Below are 22,367 nucleotides of genomic sequence, written 5' to 3'. Positions count from 1 at the left end.
GGTGTATCCACGATATGTGAAGAGCTCTACTTCATACTAAAAAACACATTAGCGGAGATGCTGCCAATCACCGAGAGAAGAAAAGGGAGGCAAGAGCGGCATGAAGAAAGAAAAGCACATTCAATGATTATTCATAAAATCTTGACCAGCAGAGGAAAGAGAAAAGCATTCTGTACCCTGTGTCTGCATTTTGAAAACCTCAGACATAGCCTTCTCCTTGAGAATGAGACCCAGAGCTGCCTGGCACAAAACCTCTTTGGCGGCAGCCTTCCGATGCGGCAACAGTTCTTCACGGTGTTGAGGGATGAAAGCAGTGTGCACGTTCCCTGCTTCGAACTCCGGGTGGCCAGACAGGCGGAGGAGGAAGTCAATGTTGGTGTGCAGTCCGACAATCTAGGAAGAGAATAAAGCCCACAACCCCATTGAGTGGGGAAAACAACAGATTCAGAAAAGCATTTTTATGTCATCTCCTCCTTCTACTAAGTACTTTCTGCTATGGGAAAAATAAAAACCTACTAAGGTACCATTGGCGATAAGACAACTCTCAGGAAAAACAAAACAAAACAAAAAAACTCACTTCACCATCACTATATATCTGGACTGAACACTTAAGACCACGTTTTACTACGATATAGAGGACACAGGAAATGGTGTTCGGGTGGGCAGTGTGGAGACATTTAATTGACTCAGGTTAGGAAAGCAATAAACACTAAGAAACTTAAATGAAATTTATTTGCAAGATATTGAAGAACCGCCGCTCAGAGCACTCCCACAAAATAGGAAGACTGCAAACAGAGGGCAGGATTGCTACACTGGGGAGAGGACGGGATTAAATGACCTCAAAAGAGCTTTCTTCCAATACCAAAATCCAAATTTTACACACTGATATAAAAATTAACCCAAATCCACCTAACAAATGAGATCAAGGGTAAAACCAGCTATCTGAGTCTCGGGTTTATTCATTCATTCATTCACTCATTTACCCACTCATTCATTTATTTAATAGCCATTTACTGAGCACCTTTTAGGTGCCAGGCCATGATCCAGGTACTGGGGACACAGTAAGGAACAGAATATATGAGTCCTTGCCCTCTCAGAGCTTACCTGCTAGGGACAGATAACAAGCAATATCTATAAACAAATATCTAATATAATGTCAGGTGATATGAAGAAAAATAAAGGCTGGCTAAGGGGAGAGAGAACAGCAAGGGGTCCTATTTTAATGGAGTGGCCCGGGAAGGACTCTGAGGAGGTGAGCAGGGGCTGAGGGCGGTGAGGAGGGAGTCTGAGATCATGTGGGGGAAGAACATTCTGGAAGAGAGAACAGAAACACATGGCTCCATGCAGGGTGTGTCTATGGAATGACAAGGAGGCTGGCGTGGTTGAAGCCACAGAGATCAGATGTTTGATCAAATTAATGACATGTAACAATCTGAATATCATGGTTTAATAAAAAATCCTTCTGTGAAGTAAATCGGAGTGGTAGGGGACTTACTGTGCCAAGAAAATTAATGTGCTACAGAAAGGCAATAATCTCTATCAAATGGATAAAACCGAACATAAGTATTTTCCTTTGAAGAAAATAACACGAGACTGTAGGCCACACTTGTGTAGCTGGCCTTATCTATGGGATGAATAGGAATTTCATATCAGATTTCACTGAAGTATAACACTGACACTAATACTTCTAGTCCCGCAATCTTTCGTTTCCAGCTGAAATCAAGAAGCCCTCAAACCCTACCCTGACCCACGGGAAATTCTTCCAGGGGAAATTATTTTGTTCGTGGTATATGGGTAATTGGTGGAAATAAGTTTACAAAGACAAAGGCTGACCAATCGTGGCAGACATGCTTGGCTGTGAGATACAAAGAGCATCAGGGTCACCAACATGGCCCCAGGTCACTTACGTTGTACTGACGAAGGCTGTACCTCAGCTTCGTCAAGGCCGCCTGGCGATCTGCAGCCCATACGACCAGCTTTGCAATCATGGGGTCATAATGCACTGAAACTTCATCTCCTGAAATTGAAAAACCACAGTAACCACTCTAAGTCAAAACCTAAAGGAATACGACAAGCAAGACCTTCTGATGGGGCTTTACGTACATTTCACACTTAATCCTCACAAACCCCTGCACAATGGATATTGTTACTACCATTTTATTCATGAAAAACTGAGGCTCACAGGGGTTTAAAAACTTTCAAATTTAAGGAGAGCGTGGCCATCCTGGAGCACCAGGCCCTAAAAATAGTGACTCAATGACACCCAGGCTGCTTTTCCCCCATCCTATCTTCTTCTGAACCTTCTCTTCCCTCTCATTTTCAAAGTCAGTGCAGACTCCCCCTACTTTCTCATATCACAATCACGTTTGCCCCTAGCGTTCCCTTCCCTCTACCCCCTCAGATTCCTCATCAGAAAAATGAGGAAATAATTCCTCTATTCTGCGGGGTTGTTGGGAGGATTGACAGTAGGGTGCCAAGTGCCATACCTGGCAGAGCTGATAAATGAACAGCAGCTCTCATTACTACTAGGGTCTTAGAGAACAAGAATCTGAACCACGCACATTTCACTGGTCAGAAATGGCTCAAGTCAAAAGGATGCAGTGTATTACAAAGAATTCTAATCCAGGACATTTTTGTGATTTTGGCAGGTCACTTGACCCCTCTCAACCACAGGGTCTTCCTCTATAAAATCAAGGGGTTGGATTACATTCCTTTATCCCTCCACCCATCCACTCAGCCACCCACCCATCCATCATCCACCCACCCACTCACCAACACATACTGAACACCTTCTAGGCCTAGGCTTGAGCAAGGTGCTGCAAATATAACATGGAAGACCTAGTCCCATCCTTAAGAATCTTACAATCTAATGAGGAAACTAGACAAGCAGTAAAAGATCACCATAAGATAATACAAGGGCAATGCCAGAGGATTACACTGGGGCCCGGGGAGGACAGCAGAGGAAGGTCAGGGAAGCTTCTTGCACCTTTATTAAATTACACTGCACACTGTGCTTGCCGCACAGATTCTTTCCTTTCTATTGCAAGTGCTCTCTTTTTTCTCTAAGATGTTCTGCTTTTAAGTCAAAACAATTTACCGATGACCAAATCTTGCTGTGGTTTAGCCAGAGCTCTCAACATTCTGCCAATTTATCAAGAAGTCTGAATTCCTCATTTTGGCTTTCAAAACCCTGTATGATTAGCTCTCAACCTACATCTCCGGCCACATCTCCAACTACTCACCATCCTGAACCCTTTTCTCCGGCCACATATTTTCTCACAGTTCTTTGAACACACCTTTAGTTAATTTCCTTTTTCTTCACTTTTCTGTATGTTATTAAATCTGCCTACTCAAATCTACTCCAGACATCCTCTTAGAAATGTGTCCTGATTATATCAGCCTAACATAACCTCTTAATCTGAGAATTGCTATATTCCATCACTCACCACCTGGATCATTTCTCTGGCAACTAAAGTTAAGGTGGCAGTGGACAGTGTGGCTCAGAGCATGGACTCTGGGGGTCTGAATCTTGGCTCCCAGGGTCACTTAACTTCTCTGTGCCCTCATCAAGAGAAGGTTTCCTCATCTGGAAAATGGGGGCGATAATAACGCCTACTCATAGCATAGTTCTCATGGTTAAAGGAGCCCATATAGAAAATTCATCTAGAACAGTGCCTGTACATAGTAAGTGCTAAATAATTGTTAGTTATGACCATTGTTATTAATCATATACTGAACTGTCATAGCTCTTGCACTATTGTTTTTACTTTTATTTATTTCATTACTGTTTAGCGTATACTAAGTTTATATATTAGTTCTCCAGCTTGACTTTAAGTCCCTTGAAGGCAGAGTGCCTTGGGCATAGCAGATATCAGTCACCTTAAAACATTTTTGGAACTAGGCAAAGTAAAAATTTTAAAAGGTACACACAAAGTACTTATTGCTTAGGTTTGACCAAGTATTGCTGCCTTTCAAAAAAAGGTGTATTGTTTAAGAATACTAATTATTCTCTAAAATTATTCCAGAAGGAAAAATAAAGATGAACGAGAAACTAATTAAATCTCTTATTTTAAAACATACTAGACATTTCCACAAGACACAGGAAAAAGACCCCGTCCAAAAATAATAACTTACTAAAAATTCAAAAACACTGAGACTTTTTGTTTTATTTAGCTCTACCTTGCCGTACTCCGGTTTCAATCCTGGTGGAAAGGTCTGCTTGAGGAGTGGAGAGGTACACTAATGGTCCAGCCCCCGGCATGAAGTCATTGCTAGGATCTTCTGCATATATTCTAGCTTCAAAGGCGTGGCCCTGCAGAGTTATCTCCTCCTGGCTCAAAGGAATTTTCTCTCCTGCTGCAATCTGGTAAAAGAGGAGAATGTGCTTCTTATGAAAACCCGCCCTATACCAGCTATGAGGCTTAGTAAGTTAATGGTCTCGCCTCTTCCTACATAAAATGTAAATCTGGACTTGTTATGAAGCCAAATAACAACTACTTATTTTAGCCACCCACTTGAGTATTGGGCAAAAGCAAAACGCAGATGCAGCTTGGAAGTGATGTATTAATTACAATGGGTTTCTACAGTTTTTAAAAAGAAAAAATGGGCAAACTGATGACTAAATTATAAACATAAAAATCAGTGTTTTTTCAATATAATTGAAACCAAAATTTCTTACTGGCAAGATATTCTCAGTTTTCATTTAAAACATTAGCACTCAGTTACCAAATCAATGTTTTTTTATAGTAAGTTATTAGTTGGTGTGGAGGACTACATTCACAGTTATGGCTAAAACGTGGCATTAGCCATCTTTGTAATCTTCACCACCAAGTCAGTGATGAAGAAAAACAGAAGGGGGAACATGACAGTTTTTCAATTTTGTTATGTTTACATATATTGCATGATACCAGATTATAAACAGGATGATCAGTATTGTTTATTACTCAATAATTATTATTATTTTGGCTATTATGTACCAATACAACAAATCTCTCTCTTCAACTGGTATAATTTGGAAAACACTAACAGAGGACACGCTGTCACTCTTTCTCTTTACTCTCCCCTTCAGTTTTCTTCCAAAATGAGAAAATGATAAACTGAGAAAGCAAAAGATACAGAGAAAAAAAACTCTAAGTAACTTAGCACCACACTGAACTAAACAGGTAAGCGTAAAACAGAGGCAAAGTTTTCATCTCTTTAAATCTGTAAATGAGAAAAATCAGAAACCACAGCAGTTAAGAATGAAAGGAAAATGGACTAAATTGAGTGCCTTTATGGCATAGAGTTTCAAACCGTAGACTCTGTAGCCATTTTACCTGGGTTAAAATTCTGTCTCTCTGCTCACTCTGTTCTGGGCATACTCATATTCTGGGTAAGTTTCTTACTTTTGATGCTTCAGAGAAAAGTGCCTGGCATACAGTAAGCACTATATAAGTGTTGATATTGTCAGTGCTGTGGAGGCGATTCTGATTCCTAGAGACCCTGTGTGCAGGACAGGTGAACACTGCCTGCTCTTTTTGCATCATCCTTTTACCTTCCGGCTATATCAGACAATGCTCTGCTACTATTCACAGGGTTTTCATAGCCAATTTTTTTGCAAGTGGGTGGCCAGGTCCTCCTTCCTAGTCTGTCTACTCTGGAATCTCCACTGAAACCTGTCCACCATGGGTAACCCTGCTGGTATTTGAAATAACTGGTGGCATAGCTTTCTGCATCTCAACAACATGCAGCCGCCACAGTATGACAACGGACAAACAGATGGTGTGGTTCCCTGAATGGGAGCCTGGGCCACAGTGGTGCAAGCGCCAAATCTTAACCACTAAATCACCAGGGCTGGCATGTAAGTGTTAGCTATTATCATTTCATTCTTATCTTTTATAATGAAATACTCTTCAATGTTTAATAAAGAATTCTGTTCTAATAAAAAAAAGGAAAAAGAATGACCATGAGTCCTCCTTCCAAAATGTGATCTTATTTCTGACTACATAGCCCCATTTCAACCCGGCTTATCTTTGCCTATCTATTTTCCTCTGCAGTTGGCTTCTATCTGAGCCCAGAAGAGACTAGCCCCAACTATACCTTTGGGTACTTGGAAATCTGTGCCATCTGAGTTCTCTTAAGGTTAGATATTGACTCTTTGGAACCTCTAGGCCTTTGACATTTTCACTAGCTTCCCCTGGACACTGCTAACCACAAGCATCTGCAGCCTGGATGCTCACACCATTCAGTGCACTCTCACTCTAGAAAGCGTGTGACTCCAGATGCAGGTCCTGGAGCTTGAACTCTTGACCCACCAAATGGCGAGATTCCCTGCTTTACCTCTGCTTGGAGTCTTGAACGCTACAAATGAGGTCCAGTGGTGTCCCTAAGCTTTAGAACCCCTCCCAAGACGATAAAGCCTCTTTCTCTTTCTAAAGAGCCTTCAAAGCTCTTACAAGTTCTTTTTCTTTCTTTATCTTTAAGATATGCTTTTTTGGTGAGGAAGATTGGCCCTGAGCTAACATCTGTTATCAATCTTCTTCTTCTTTTTTTCTTTTCTCCCCAAAGCCCTAATACATAGTTGTATATCCTAGTTGTAAGTCATTCTAGTTCTTTTGTCTGGGATGCCACCACAGCATGGTTTGATGAGCGGTGCTAGGTCCACGCCCAGGATCCGAACTGGCAAACCCCAGGCTGCCGAAGCAGAGCACATGAACTTAACCACCTGGCCATAGGGCTGGCCCCCTACAATTTCTTAAGTTGCAGAAATAAATGTCTGCTGGTTTCCCTAATGTTCAAAGGTTTCTCTTTCCTTAATCCTTAGTAAACTTTTATCATTCGTGATTTCAAAATTCCGGACTCTGCTTTAGAAAAAAGATCCTCCTTTCCCTTGAATTCTGGAAATACAAAAGCACTCTTTTCAAAACTTTCTAAATCCACTACAGTTTTCCTGACACTTACTAACACTTACTAGCCTGAAGTGCCTGGTTTTCATTAGCTCTCAAGGCTACAGAGACCCAGAAGAATCTTATGGCTCAATTAAAAGCACCAATCATTCCCAAGGAACCAGCAAAAGGAACATCATATTATTGTCCACATAGAAGTTCTGAAAAGACAAAATTATCAAGATAATCAAGACTTTAGCATCACAACATGGAAAAAACAATTTAGATTCAGGGTATATAAAAAGCTAAGAATCCTACAGAGATCAAGAATATTCATATTATTTAAAATTTTTTTCATATTAAAAAAGGCTATAAAAGATATTGTTTTCACTACAGAGAACAAAACAGACTAACTTATTATTATTCATATTTGAAGGAGTATGCTTTGTGGAACTCTGGTTTAGGCCAGTGCTTCTCGATCTATAACAAAGGAACAGTTGTATACTTAGACTTCCGTAAAACGCAGTGGACGGGCCACAGCGATGTCAAAAATGCTTTAAAAATTTCTACACGTTTACTCTGAACGGCTACATTTACCCCACCATGGGTCAGCAACAGGACGTCAGTCAGCACATGCACATGGACCACTCTGCGGTCTAGACCATTCCCCGAGCTCTTCATTCCCAACTCCTCCTCAGCTCATTTCATGTTGGGTAGCATCTGTCCTGCCTCTAAAACCTAACGATGGCCTAGCCTAGAATGATGTGGCCTCAGGCAGAGCACAAGGCTTCGGTGTTGAGACGATGTGGTCACAAGCAAGTCTCAGCGGCAGCAGCTCGCCTGCTGGCTGCCCCATGCCTAAGAGGAAATGACGGTAAGTGACAGATTAGGAGTCTGAGTCCATACAGTGACAATAACATCATAGCATCAAATGTAATGTCACCTTCAACCTTGCATTTCCTGTCCTCGTGACAATCACCAAGAATCGAACCCTCGTACAAAGTGATGCCTTCTTTTAGGAGGCCAGAAGGTAACATATCCTCAAGACTGATCTTTAACAGAAAAAATATTCCCACCCTAAGCTGCCACTCCACCAAGTCAGTTCCTGTGATCATCTCAGTAACAGGATGTTCCACTTGCAGCCTTGTATTCATCTCCATGAAGTAGAAATTGTGCTTTGAGTCCATAATAAATTCCACAGTTCCTAAAAGATAAAATACAACAGTCACGTTTCAATAACATATAATCAGTAGCAAATTAAAACCTTCCGAGATGTATTGCATCAAGTTTTACTGCTGCTTTCATCCAATGGGAAACATTTTGCATTCCATGAAGAAAATATCTCACAGTTTGCAGCAGCAAATGATTCTCCGTCAAAAACAGGGAGCCACGTGAAATCTGGTCATAGGAAAGTTTATTTGGGGTTTTGAGCAAATGGTAAGCCCAGGTTAGGAGTCAGTCTCAGCTGTTGTAGCAGCGAGAACATGGCTCATCCATGTGTTATTGCTTCAGTGCACCACGATCCCTAGGAACCTCACACTGTGACAGCCCGTCTCACTCTAACCCTGTGGCGAAAAATACAACAGTTTCTGCCTGACTGTGGGTTCTTGGAAGTTTCCTTTAAAAGTCCTTTTGCTGGTTATCCACTGAAAGATTGCTTAGCAACTAAAGCTTATGTTAATGTCTTATCTACTGGCATTCTATTAAGCACTACATTTCCCTCAGCAATTTTTTTTTGTGAGGGAGATTGGCCCTGAGCTAACACCTATGCCCATCTTCCTCTACTTTATATGTGGGATGCCACCACAGCATGGCTTGATGTGTGGTGTGTAGGCCTGCATCCAGGATCTGAACCGCAAACCCTGGGCCAATGAAGCAGAGCACGCAAACCCAACCATTATGCCACTGGGTCAGCCCCCCCTAGCTTTTTTAAGGCATAATTCCAGACAATAAAATATATTCATTTAAATTTTTTAATTTAAATTTTTTAATTAATTTATTTTTTTTTTGGAGGAAGACTTGCCCTGAGCTAACATCCATGCCCATCTTCCTCCACTTTAAATGTGGACGCCTACCACAGAATGGCTTTTGCCAAGCTGTGCCATGTCCACACCCGGGATCCGAACCAGTGAACCCCGAGCCACAGAGAAGCAGAATGTGCGAACTTAACCACTGTGCCACCAGGCCAGCCCCATATTCATTTTTAAAACACAGTTGTGTGTCACATAACTATGTTTTGGTCAACGATGGATTACACATACAATGGTGGTCCCATAAGATTAGTACCATATAGCCTAGGTATGTAGTAGGCTATACCATCTAGGTCTGTGTAAGTTCACTCAATCATGTTCACACAACAATGAAATTGCCTAACAATGTATTTCTTAGAATGTATCTCTGTCGTTAAACCACACATAACTGTAGAGGTGTGCTGAGTTTCAGCAATTAAACCTAGTCATATAACCACCACCACAATGAAAATACAGAACATTTCCACCATCTAAAATGTTCCCTTATTCCCTTTGGCAGTCAGTGCCTTCCCCAGGCTCCTGGCTCCAGGCAATCACTGGTCTGCTTTCTGTCACAGTTTTTTTCTAGAATGTCATATAAATGAAATCATGTAGTATGTAGTCTTTTGTGTCTGAGTTTTTTTCACTTAGCCTAAAGTTAGTTCCATATACAGGCATACTTCAGAGATATTGTGAGTTTGGTTCCAGACCACTGCAATAAAGTGAATGTTGCAACAAAGCCACTCAAATGAATTTTTTTGTTTCCCAGTGCATATAAAAGTTACATCTACACTATACTGTAGTCTATTAAGAGTGTAACAGCATTATGTCTTTAAAAAAAAGTACATGCCTTAATTAAAAAATACTTTATTGCTAAAAAATCCTAACCATCATCTGAGCCTTCAGTGAGTCATAATCTTTTTGCTGGTGGAAAGTCCTATAAAAAACCTCAATAACTATGAAGTGCAATAAAGTGAAGCATAATAAAATGGGGTATACCTGTGTAAGTGAGCAAAAGTGAGGCCATCTTGTTTTGCTAAATGGCCCCAGCCCCTCCTCGGTGTGACTACTCGCTGCTCTGCACGTACTCTAAAAAATTCACATGCTCTCCTAATTTATGGCCTTCTGCATACGTGTGTACTCCCTGATAGTTTGATAAATTAAAACTTTGCTCTATGAGTTTCTCTCGAGGAACAGGCTGACCACAGGTGGGAAACACACCTACAAGGCATCCATCACAGCTGACAGATGAATGGAACAATGTGATGCGTGGAGCCTGTCACGCCTGGAGACCAACATCCCTGGACCCCCTCCTTACTGCCCATTTCCCCTATATAACTGCCTCAAGATTCTGTAATCCTTTGAGACATTCGCTAGCCATCTTCCACTTCGCCAGCTAGTCTAATTAAACTTCCTTTCTGGATCTAACTTGTTGTGAATAATCGGCTCAGACTGGGGTGAGCAGAGTGAGCCCACTGCTCCGCATTAACTGTAAGTTAAAACTGGTTTCAAACTGTGGGTCACAACTCATTAGTGGATTGTAAAAATTTAATGAAGACTCACAGATTCTGGGCCAGCATGTAAGAAGCTTAGAAGCTGTCATTCTGTCCTGACAAGTAAAAAGCTAAATAAATTGAAAAATCCACAACTCTTCTTAGATCCATCAGAGATGTAAGGTCATAGGGCAAATCACTGCTCCCAGAAGGTTAGAGACAGAGAGATGGATACAGAGATTCACCACTTACTAGGGCAGAAACCTGTAAGCAGAAACCTCAAGTAGAGTAGGAAAACCTGGACTGCAACTGACAAATTGGTGGAGGCTCAGTGCGGACAACTCGGAGTTCAAAACTCCAGGGGGACGCAGTCATAGGGAACCCTCCACGCTTCTGTGAGTTTCACCTCCAGGAGCTCTATTGCAGGTCCTCACAGTGAACACTGGAGAAAAGTCCCCTTTAGGTTCCAGCAGCAGGAGGATAAAAGGAACCATTTCAACTACACTAGAGTTCTGTTCTTCTTAACAAGATCTGTCCTTAAGAGAAACTATTTTACCAGAGACTAAACTACTGGGGTTTTATCAGAGACTAATTAACTTAATTGGGGAAAGGGAAATACACAACTCCAGCCCCCTCTGGCCATCCTGTCCCACCTAAGTGGATAAATCAAAACCAAAACCAAACAAACTGAGAAGCATTAGTGAAGTTCACAGTTCAGGGCGCAAGCTCACCAAAAGATTCAGACCTAAGCATAGGACTACTTCCCCTCCCCCAAAACTAACCACTGCATTATCAAAGACCTGTTTACCACAGTTCCTTTTACCCAGTACAGAATGTCTGGCTATCAAGAAAAAACTAGAAGGCAGACTCAAAAGCAAAACACATGGATGGAAGAGACTGAAAAAGAATCCGAATCAGACTCAGATATGACAGGAATGTTGGAATTATCAGACTAGGAACTTAAAAAGACTTTGATTAATATGCTAAGCACTTTAATGGTAAAAGTAGTCAACATGCAAGAACAGATGGATAATGTAAAGCAAACAGATGGAAATTCTAAGAAAGAATCAAAAAGAAATGCTAGAGATGAAAAACACTGTAACAGAAATGAAGAATGTCTTTGATGGGCTCATTAGTAGACTGATATGGCTAAGGAAAGAATCGCTGAGCTTGAGGATATGACAATAGGAACCTGCAAAACTAAAAGCAAAGAGAAAAAAGACTGAAAAAACCCAGAACAGAATAGCCAAGAACTATGGGACTAGAAACGGTGTTACAAATACATGACAGGAATACTAGAAAAAGAAGAAAGAAAGGAACAGAAGCAAATATTTGAAGCAATAATGACTGATAATTTCCCCAAATTAATGCCAGTCACCAAACCACAGACCCAGGAAGCTCAGAGGACACTAAGCAGGATAACTGCCAGAAAAATCCCTCAGGCATCTCATTTTCAAAGTACAGAAAATCAAAAATAAAGAAAAAATACTGAAAGAAGCCAAAGGATAAAACCCATATTACCTATAAAGGACAAAAGGCAAGAGTTGTATCTGCCTTCTTCTCAGAAACCATGCAAACAAGAACAGTGGAATGAACTGAGCAAAAAAAATCAACCTAGAATTCTGTACCTTTGGGTGAAATTATCCTTCCAAAGAAAAGGAGAAATAAAGGGTGTCCCAGATAAACAAAAATTGAGACATTTTGTTGGCAATAGACCTGCCTTGCAAGAAATGTTAAAAAAAGTTCTTTAGAGAGAAGGATAATGATAGAAGGTCAATACTCCAAGAAGACATAACATCTTTAATGTGCATGCAACTAATCACAGAATGTCAAACTACATGAGGTTAAAAATTGAGAGATGCAAGGATAAACAGATGAATCCACTAATAAGGTTGGAGACTTTAACACCCTCTATCAGAAACAGACAAATCCAGCAGGCAGAAAATTAGTAAGAACATAATTGAACTCAATAGCACCATTAATAAACTGAATATAATCGACATCTATGAACTACTTCATCAAACAGCTGCAGATTACATATTCTGAAGCTCACATGGAACATTCACCAAGACAGACCACATTCAGGGTGATAAAATACATCATAAAAAATTTAAAAGACTAGATATCATACAATTTCTGCTCTCAGACCACAATTAAACTAAAAATCAACAAATTGAACAATAAATCAATAATAGAAAGACAGCTGGGAAAAAACCTCAAAATACTTGTAGATTCAACACACTACTAAATAATACAAGGGTCACAGAAGAAATTGCAAGAGAATTTAAAAAAATATTTTAAACTGAATGAAAATAGAAACACAACTTATCAAAATTTGTGGGATGCATTGAAAGCAGTGCTTAGAGGAAAATTCAGAGCATTGAATCCACATATTTGAAGAGACGAAAGATCTAAAATTAACCTAAGCTTCCATTTCAGGAAACTAGAAAAACAAGATCAAATTAATTCCAAAGTAGGCATAAGAAAACAATAGAGTAGAAATCCATGAAATTGAAAACAGGAAATCAATAGAGAAAATCAATAAAACCAAAATTCGGGGCCGTGGCACAGCAGTTAAGTTCGCACATTCTCCTTTGGCGGCCCAGGGTTCACTGGTTTGGATCCTGGGTGTGCCCCTATGCATCGCTTGTTAACCCATGCTGTGGCAGGCATCCCGCATATAAAGTAGAGGAAGATGGGCATGGATGCTAGCTCAGGGTCAATCTTCCTCAGCAAAAAGAGGACGATTGACAGCAGATGTTAGTTCAGGGCTAATCTTCCTCAAAAAAAAAAACCAAAAATGAAAACCCAAAAGTCAGTTCTTTGAAAAGGTCAATAAAATTGATAAGCCTCTAGCCAGACTGTTTAAGAAAATAAAAGAGAGAGAAGACACAAATTACTAAGAGTAGAATTGAAAGAAAGGACATCACTATAGATCTTATGGACATTAAAAGGACAATAAAGGAATATTATGAACAACTCAATGCCCACAAATTTGATAGCCTAGATAAAATGGACCAATTCTTTGAAAGACACAATCTGCCAAAACTGAGACAAGAAGAAACAGACAATCTGAATAGGTCTATATCTATTTACAAAATTGAATTAATCGTTAATAACCTCCAAAACAGAAAGCAGCACGCACAGATTGGTTCACTGGTGCATTCCACCAAACATTGAAGGTAGAATTTATACCAATTCTCTACAATCTCTTCCAGAAGAGAGAAGACAGAATGCTTCCTAACTCATTCTATGAGGCTAGCATTACCTTAATATCAAAAGCAAAGACATTACAAGAAAGAAAACTACAGACCAATAAGTCTTATGAACATAGATGCAATAATCTTCAACGAAATTTTAGCAAATCGAATCCAACAATGTATAAAAAGAATTATATATCATGACCAAGTGGGATTTATCTCAGGTATGCAAGGCTGATTCAACATTTGAAAATCAGTTAATGTAATCCACCACATCAACAAGCTAAAAGGAATCATGTGGTCATATCAATAAAGGAAGAAAAAGCATTTGATGACATCCAATACCCAATTACAATAAAAACTCTCAACAAACTAGGAATAGAGGGCAACTTCCTCAACTTGATAAAGAAGATTTACAAAAACCTACAGCTAAACATCATACTTAATGGTGAGAAACTAGCTTTCACACTAAGACTAGAAACAAGGCAAGGATGCCCACTCTCACCACTCTTTTTCAACATTGTACTAGAAATCACAGCTAATGCAATAAGACAAGAAAAGGAAATAAAAGGTATAGTTTGAGAAGGAAGATATAAAAGTGTTCACAGATGACTTGATCATCTATGCAGAAATTCCAAAAGAATTGACAAACTCATGGAACTAAGAAGTGATCATATCAAGGTCGCAGGATACAAGGTTAATATACAAGAGTCAATTGGTTTCTGTACCAATGATGAATAGGTAGAATTTGAAATTAAAAACAATATCATTTACATTAGCACTCCCCCAAATGAAACAGATCTAAATCTAACAAAATACATATAAGATCTATATGAGGAAACTACAAAACTCTCTGATGAAAGAAGTCAAAGAACTACATAAATGGAAAGATATTCCATGTTCATGGATAAGAAGACTCAACATTGTCAAGATGTCAGTTATTCCCAACCTGTTCTATAGATTCAATACAATCTCAATCAAAATACCAGCAAGTTATTGTTGATATCACAAGCTGTATGGAGAGGCAAAAGATCCAGAATAGCCAACTCAATATTGAAGGAGAATAACAAAGCTGAAGGACTGATACCACCCGACTTCAAGACTTATTCTAAAGCTACAGTAATCAAAACAATGAAGTACTTGTGAAAGAAGAGACATATAGATCAATGGAAAAGAGTAGAGAGCCCAGAAATAGACCTACATAAATATAGTCAACTGATCTTTGACAAAGGAGCAAAGGCAACACAATGGAGCAAAAATAGTCTTTTCAATAAACGGTGCTGGAACAACTGGACATCTACGTGAAAAAAAATGAATCTAGACACACACCTTACACCCTTCACAAAATTAACTCAAAATGGATCATAGACATAAATGTAAAACGCAAAACAATAAAACTCCTAGAAGATAGGAGAAAATCTAGATAATCTTGGGTGTGGTGATGTCTTTTCAGGTACAACTGCAAAGGCATGATCCATGAAAGAAATAATTGAGGGGCTGGCCCCGTGGCCGAGTGGTTAAGTTCACGCGCTCCGCTGCAGGCAGCCCAGTGTTTCGTTGATTCGAATCCTGGGCGCGGACATGGCACTGCTCATCAGACCACGCTGAGGCAGCGTCCCACATGCGACAACTAGAAGAACCCACAACGAAGAATATACAACTATGTACCAGGGGGCTTTGGGGAGAAAAAGGAAATAATAAAATCTTTAAAAAAAAAAAAGAAATAATTGATAAGAAGGACTTCATTAAAATTAAAAACTGCTCTGCAAAGACAATGCCAAGAGAATGAGAAGACAAGCCACAAACTGGGAGCAAATATTAGCAAAAGCCACATTTGATAAAGGAGTGTTATCCAAAATATATGAGAACTCTTAAAACAACAAGAAAACAAATAACCCAGTTTAAAAATCGGCAAAATATCTGAACAGACACCTCACCAAAGAAGATATAGAGATGGCAAGTAAGCATATGTGAAAATGCTCCAGATCTTATGTTATCAGGGAAATGCAAATTAAAACAACAAAGAGATACCACTACGTACCTATTAGAATAGCCAAAATCTGGAACAGTGACAACACCAAATGCTGGTGATGATGTGGAGCAAGAGGAACTCTCATACAGCCACTTTGGAAGACAGTTTGGCAGCTGCTTACAAAGCTAAACATACTCTTACCATATGATTTAATAATCATGCTTTTTGGTGTTTACCCAAATGAACTGAAACTATGTCCAAACAAAACCCTGCACACAGACGTTCACAGCAGCTTTACTTATAACTGCCACTCTTGGAAGCAATCAAGATGTCCTTTGGTAGGTGAAAGGATAAATAAACTGTGTTACACCCGGACAATGAAATATTATTCTGCACTAAACAGAAATGAGCTATTGAGCCAAAAAGACATGGAGGAAACAAATGCATATTACTAAGTGAAAGAAGGCAATCATAAAAGGCTGCATACTGTATGATTCCAAGTATACAACAATCCGGAAAAGGCAAAACTCTGGAGGCGATAACAAGATTAGTGGCTGTCAGGGGCTGGAGGCAGGGAGGGATGAGGAGCAGGGCACAGAGGATATTTAGGGCAGTGAAAGTATTCTGTACGATACTACAAAGGTGGATACGTGTCATTATATATTTGTCCAAACTCACAGAACGCACAACATCAGGAGTGAACCCTAATGTAAACTGTGGACTCTGGATCTTAAAGATGTGTCAGTATATGCTCATCGATTGTAACAAATGTGCCACTCTGCTGTGGGATGTTGATAGTGGGGGAGGCTGTGTGTGTGGGTCAGGGGGTATGGGAACTTTCTGTCCTTTCTGCTCACTTTCACTGTGAACTTAAAACTGCTCAAAAAAATTAAAGTTGATTAATTTAAAAAAATGCAAAAAAGCCATTTTTGTGATTTTATTTTAAAATAGGATAGAAAATATCAAATAGCTTTACACATAGAGTAAATAGTGTTTAGTGAAATTTTTTTGTCAAACACACATGCATATGAACACAAACATTTATGTGTATATACTGGATCTCAATGTAAAATGTATTTCTTAATGTGGATCTGGTCAAAAGTATTTGAAAGCCAACGATTTAAAAGCTATATGTTTCTTTTGCCTTCTGAAACAAATAAATGATTATTTCTTCTCCCCTATAAGACGCACATCTTAACATACCTGCTCCAACATAGTTTACAGCTTTAGCAGCTCTGACTGCAGCTTCTCCAAGCTTTTTTCTTACTTCAGGTCTAATACCAGGCTATGAAAAAATATTTCAAATAAATTTCCATTAGTACTTTGCCCTACTAGAAGTTTCCATTAAGATCCAACATTACATTTCTATGTATCAAATATCGCGTTAAAGAGATAACAAAGATAAAAAGCTAATGTTACACATTTCATCAAGAAATACTGTCTATACCACAGTTCAACCATTCCTATACCAAAGTTTAACGGTCCTGTTAGTAATTTCTATAAATTACGATAGTACTCAGCATAATGACATCTTTGTCCTTTGTACCTACATAACAACTTTCATGACTTTATGTCCACTTAAAATTACACGTATCAATATGAAAACTTCGAATGATCCCTATTTTGTTTCAAGATGATAAAGCAATCTGGGTATGTGCCCAATAATTATCCTGAAATTAATGATAAACCTTGAGATTCTAAGTTAATAAAAATGGTTCATAAACAAAAATGTTTATCAGTAAGTAGGCAAAACTTTTAACATTTTAAAACAGTACACTACAGATATATATTTAAGCAATCACTGCCTGAAAATAAGACTTAACTGAAATTATTATTGACATTTACTTCAAAGGGCACAAGATACTCTGTGACAGAAATTAAATTTTGAATACAGTACGAGAATAACAAATGAATTAACTAGAAGCCTCTGATGTTGTAGAAATACATATTGAAAAAAACACGTATATAACCTTGGACAAGAAAGAAGCCTGTGGCAGCAGCAGGTTGTAAAGAAATGTAAATCCAAACAGGTAATCCTAGGAGTAGGTCTTGACCCAGATAACAACCTAAACCAAACAAGACGTAGGCTCGAAGAGATGTAGACAGTTAATTCATAACCTCTAAGGCAGGAAGATGACTCATCTATCTTAGGAACACTTGAAACAGCAGTTAAAACAAGAGTCTCCTTCATAAAAGATCATTCCAGATCATTCCATTCCCCAAACATTCTAGTTAACTACAACTTAAAATCTGCATGGAAACACTATACAGCTGCTCACTTTAAGTTGGATACTTGGATCAGAGTAGATTTTCCCAGATACCATCCAGAAGGACCATGGCCCTGCTGTGTCTTCTGTATGGCAGCCCCAGAATATCACTCCCGTCCTCATTCCCAACACTGAGCGGGGCCTCATCATGACGCTACCACTGGGACCACGTTTGTTCAGCAGGACTTTGGGGGTGACCACAGCTTCAGAGATTTCTGATGTGAAAGTCAGAGTGACTGAGGTTTACACTATAGAGAAGCTTCAAATTTCTTTACAAGGACCTTACCCCTGGGGCCTCCTCAATGATCTTCTGATGTCTCCTCTGGACGCTACAGTCTCTTTCAAACAAGTGCACAGCATTGCCATGGTGGTCGCCAAACACCTGGACTTCCACATGCCTATTTTAAAACCCAGCGAAAACGTTTCCATTTGTAGGATGAACAGTCAAGAAAAAACATTTGTATCAATGAAATGACTGGGAAATAAGAAGAGTAAAAACATAGGAGACCACATTTATGACCTCAGAGTAGGGGCAAGTCACACGTACAAACTGTCAAGGAAAAGACTGATAAATCTGACTACGTCAAAATTACAAATTATATTCATATTTCATGTATCCTTAAAAAGCCAATGAAAACTTTTTTTTATGACCAGAGGATTTTGAAAAATCAACTCTTACAGTCAGATTTTATAAACTAAGGCAGACTGGAAATTACTCATCCACAACAAAGTTAAGAAATGATATAGATCATTAGTTTTTAAAGAATATATTAACGTTAAATCATGAAAAATAAAAAAGGCACTTAATGTTGAGGATATAATAGTAAAATTTTGAGAAATCATATTAATAGTGAATGCACATAACACTTATGAAAATAAGGGTTCCACAGACCATTTGGTGAACACAAAGCATTCTTCTCAGTAGGTTTATTGTGATATGTTTACCTCAAGTATTCACCACCATAATATAAAAACGACTGGTCAGCACATGTTTTTTCTGATGATTTTTTAAAATAAAAACTGTCAAACATAGAAGACACAAAAACAAAACAGGAAGTCTTGTAAATGTGCTGTTTCAGCACAACGGCTCATTTCTGTTCGTTTTTCTTCACCTCATGAAGTACTTCATTAAACCACTTGAAAGAACTTATTTTCTCGATATACCACTCCCACTGAATGTCCCATTTTTAAATTTTCCAACCTGTCCAACACTTTCTCTTGACAAAATAATAGGAGCTGATTTCTTCCTTTTGGATTTGTCTTCTCGATCTTTCCTCCTCTTTTTATTTATCCTTAAGCTATCATCACCAAAAACAGTTTTGCTGTTATTATTTTGAACAAACTGTCAGCTGTGAGATCACATAAGAATAAGAAAAATAAGAGATTTTATTTTACCTTCATTTATTCCTTCTCTAACGCTCTTCTTTTCTTCATGGAGATTCAAGGTTCCAATCTGTGTAATTTTCCTCCTCTCTGAAGAACGTCTGTTAGCCGATTTTGCAAGGCAAGTCTACCGGTGACAAATTCCCTTAATTTTCATTTGTCTGAAGAAGTCTTTATTGCTCCTTCATGTTTTAAGAATAATTTCATTGGATACAGAATTCTAGATTGGTGGGTTTTTTTCTTTCAACACTATAAATATTTCACTCCACTCTATTTTTGCTTATCTGATCTATTTCTTATCCTTGTTCCTCTGTTGGCAGTGTTTTTCCTCTGTGGGTTTTTTCAAGATTTTCTATTTGTCTTTGGTTTCCTACAGTTTGAATATGATTCAAAACATTTTTTTGTATTTATCCTGCTTGGTGTCTTCTGAGCTTCTTGGTTCTATGGTTTGGTGTTTGTCACTGATTTTGGAAAACTTTTGGCATTATTACTTGAAATATTTCTCCTGCTCCTTTCTCTTTTTCTTCTCTTTGTAGTATTCAAATACACATACATTACACCTTTTAAAATTGTCCCACACTTCTTGGATACTCTGTTCTGTTTGCTTTCATTCTTACCGCATTTCAATTTGGGAAGTTTCCATTGACATATGTTCCAGGTCACTGACTCTTTCCTCAGCTGTGTCCAGTCTCCTGATGAGTCCATCAAATGCATTCTTCATTTTTGTTACAATGTTTTTCATTCCTAGCATTGTCTTTTGGTGTTTTTCAGTTTCCATATCTCCCCTTAGTTACCCTTCTCTTCTTGCATGTTGTCTGCTTGCTCCATTACAGCCCTTAACATATTAATCAATTACTTTAAATTCTATATTTGATAATTCCAAAATTTGTGCCACAGCTCAGTCTGCTCCTGATGCTTGCTTTTTCTCTTCAGACTGTGCTTTTTCTTGACTTTTAGCAGGCTTGTAATTTTTTTTGTTAAAAGCTGGTCATGATGTATCACATAACAGGAGCTGAGGGAAACAGACCTTCACTGTAGGTTTTATGTTAACCTGGCTAGGAGGCGGGCTCCGTTTGATGTCTGCAGTAGCTGAGGTGCCAGAGGCTTCGGTTTCCTCTGGCATCCTTGTTTTGTTTTTTCTCCTGTTGTCTCTGGGTTTCCCCAAGAACTCCTTCTTAAATAGAGTCTGTGTCTTGCAGCTCTTTCAGTCGTAACCCACTGTTATTATACTAGCGCCCTGCTGACATGGTAGTATGGTGTGGGGGAGGGAAAGCATCCTATAATCTTACAATTAAATCTCAGTGTTTTAGTAGGCCTGTGGCCCTGTGTGCTTCAGAAGTGTTTCCTAGCTTTGTTTCTTCCCTTAGGTGAAATAGGAAGGCTACAGGGGGTTAGAGTTGGCCAGCTGCCCCTCTCCAAAGACAGAAAAGGCTCTGGCAAAGTTTCCCTAGAAGTGCTGGCATTTGTTAGGGAGAATAGACTGCTCCAGGCCTATTTCAAAACGGTTACTTTCCTCCTTCTCCTGTGCAAATATGTGAGGGAATTTTTCTCAGATTTTCTCTGTGAGGACCTGGTGGTGTTCTTGGAGGGAAAAATCCATGAAAATTTGGAGTTCCCCCCAAGAGTGGGCCCTAAGGAGTTTCTCATTATCAAGCTAGTCCATACTCAGCTTCCAGTAATTTGTCAAAATTCTCATTTAAGTGTTCCTATCAGCTTATGACTCCAGCAGCTTCTGCTCCACGTAAGCTCATCTTGGCTGTGGTTCACTATATTCATATGTCTGTCCAGATTTCAGGGTGGTCGTTTGCCCTATGGCCTCAATTCTCTAATGGGTTTAAAATTCATTGACTTTCATTTTGTTCAGATTTTTACTTGCTTTTTGGATGTGAGTGACATCTCCCAAGCTCTTTATATGCTGGAGCTGAATTGTTTGTTTTTCAAATTCCAAATGTAAAATTTTATCACTTCCACTGACTCTCCCTTATCTTTTAGCTGCTCCAGGCACAGAGACATTACAGCAGGAACTCTGGGTTATGAAAGGAACATGTTGGGGCCACACCAGGAGCATAAAATGGCTCTTTTCTGAGTTCTTAGAAGCTGGAAACACTTTTCCTTTGGCTGCTTACAAGGGAAGCTCATTGAGGATCTGTGCTCTGTTATGATTTCCATAGTCCTCAAATTGCTCTTGTTATTCTCCTTTTTCTGATTGATCCTTTTCCGGGCTGCTGTATCTAACTTAGAGATTCTAGAGCACAGTGCCCGAGAACCAGGAGGTGCATCAAATTCCAGCTGCTCCAATTCAGCCACTGCTGGGGTCTGGCTGGGCAGAGAGACAGATGCAGCTGGATTCTATCGGGAATGCCTTGGTATCTTCCAAGAGTTCTAAAGTTTTTATTTCAGTTTAATTTTTAATCCATCTAGAATATATACTGAATATGAAGTGAAGAAGGAATCTAATTTCTTTTTTTATCCTCCAAAATAGTACACTTTGAAGATTCTTTTCTATCCCAACCTTTCAGATAAGCTCAACAGCTCTGACCGGATTTATAAAACATCTTGACACCTACTTCTGTCAGTTATTAGCATCACCTTGACAATCTTCTGGCATTCTATTAACTCAACAGGTAATTATTTAGTAGGATATAAAACAGTATGATTATAATGACATTAAAATATTATTACTAGAAAATACGGAATAGAAATATATAGAAATGCTAATATTTATATTAGGAGAATGAGATGATGAGTGACTTTCTTTCCCATCTCCTGTATTTTCCAAGTTTGTAATGTATTTATATTACTTCTGTATTTCAGAAAATATTATTGATGCCTAACATGTAGAAAGTAATTTACCAGGTAATATAGAGGGGAAAATAAAAAGAAATACACTATCAAGTCCTTGATTCCTAGGAGCTTCCCAGCTATTGGGGGGATAAATTACAATGTGAGGGAATATATAGCTAACATTTCACAAGTAAAGAATTTACATCATCAAAAAACGTTGCAGGCCTTGAGTTACAGCCACTGAAATAGCTAGCTAAGGTCTCCACAACAATTCTAACTCAAGGGTATGCCAATTTGGACAGTCAGCCTATTCTTTTTTGAAAGATATCGTGGAAAGGAGCCCTCAATTTACCTTAGAACTCCCTCCATTTTTGCCTTACTTCCCATTAATAGGTG

The 22,367-nt window shown here is 38.9% G+C and overlaps 1 protein-coding gene across 1 annotated transcript in view; it reads right to left on the bottom strand.

The window, feature by feature from the left end:
* MCCC1 (methylcrotonyl-CoA carboxylase subunit 1) overlaps nt 1–22,367 on the bottom strand; it is a 57,930-nt gene that overhangs the window by 14,836 nt on the left and 20,727 nt on the right. Inside the window, exons 8-13 of the mRNA XM_014846237.3 lie at nt 18,091–18,202; nt 16,741–16,822; nt 7,940–8,067; nt 4,180–4,363; nt 1,908–2,017; nt 177–393 (exon numbers count right to left, since the gene is read on the bottom strand). Of these exons, the coding sequence (XP_014701723.3) occupies nt 177–393; nt 1,908–2,017; nt 4,180–4,363; nt 7,940–8,067; nt 16,741–16,822; nt 18,091–18,202 (833 nt within the window). The remainder of the gene's footprint in view (nt 1–176; nt 394–1,907; nt 2,018–4,179; nt 4,364–7,939; nt 8,068–16,740; nt 16,823–18,090; nt 18,203–22,367) is intronic.

This window comes from Equus asinus, chromosome 5 (genome assembly GCF_041296235.1).
Source record: "Equus asinus isolate D_3611 breed Donkey chromosome 5, EquAss-T2T_v2, whole genome shotgun sequence".
Lineage (NCBI taxonomy): Eukaryota > Metazoa > Chordata > Mammalia > Perissodactyla > Equidae > Equus > Equus asinus.
This window is presented reverse-complemented; position numbering and strand designations above follow the sequence as displayed.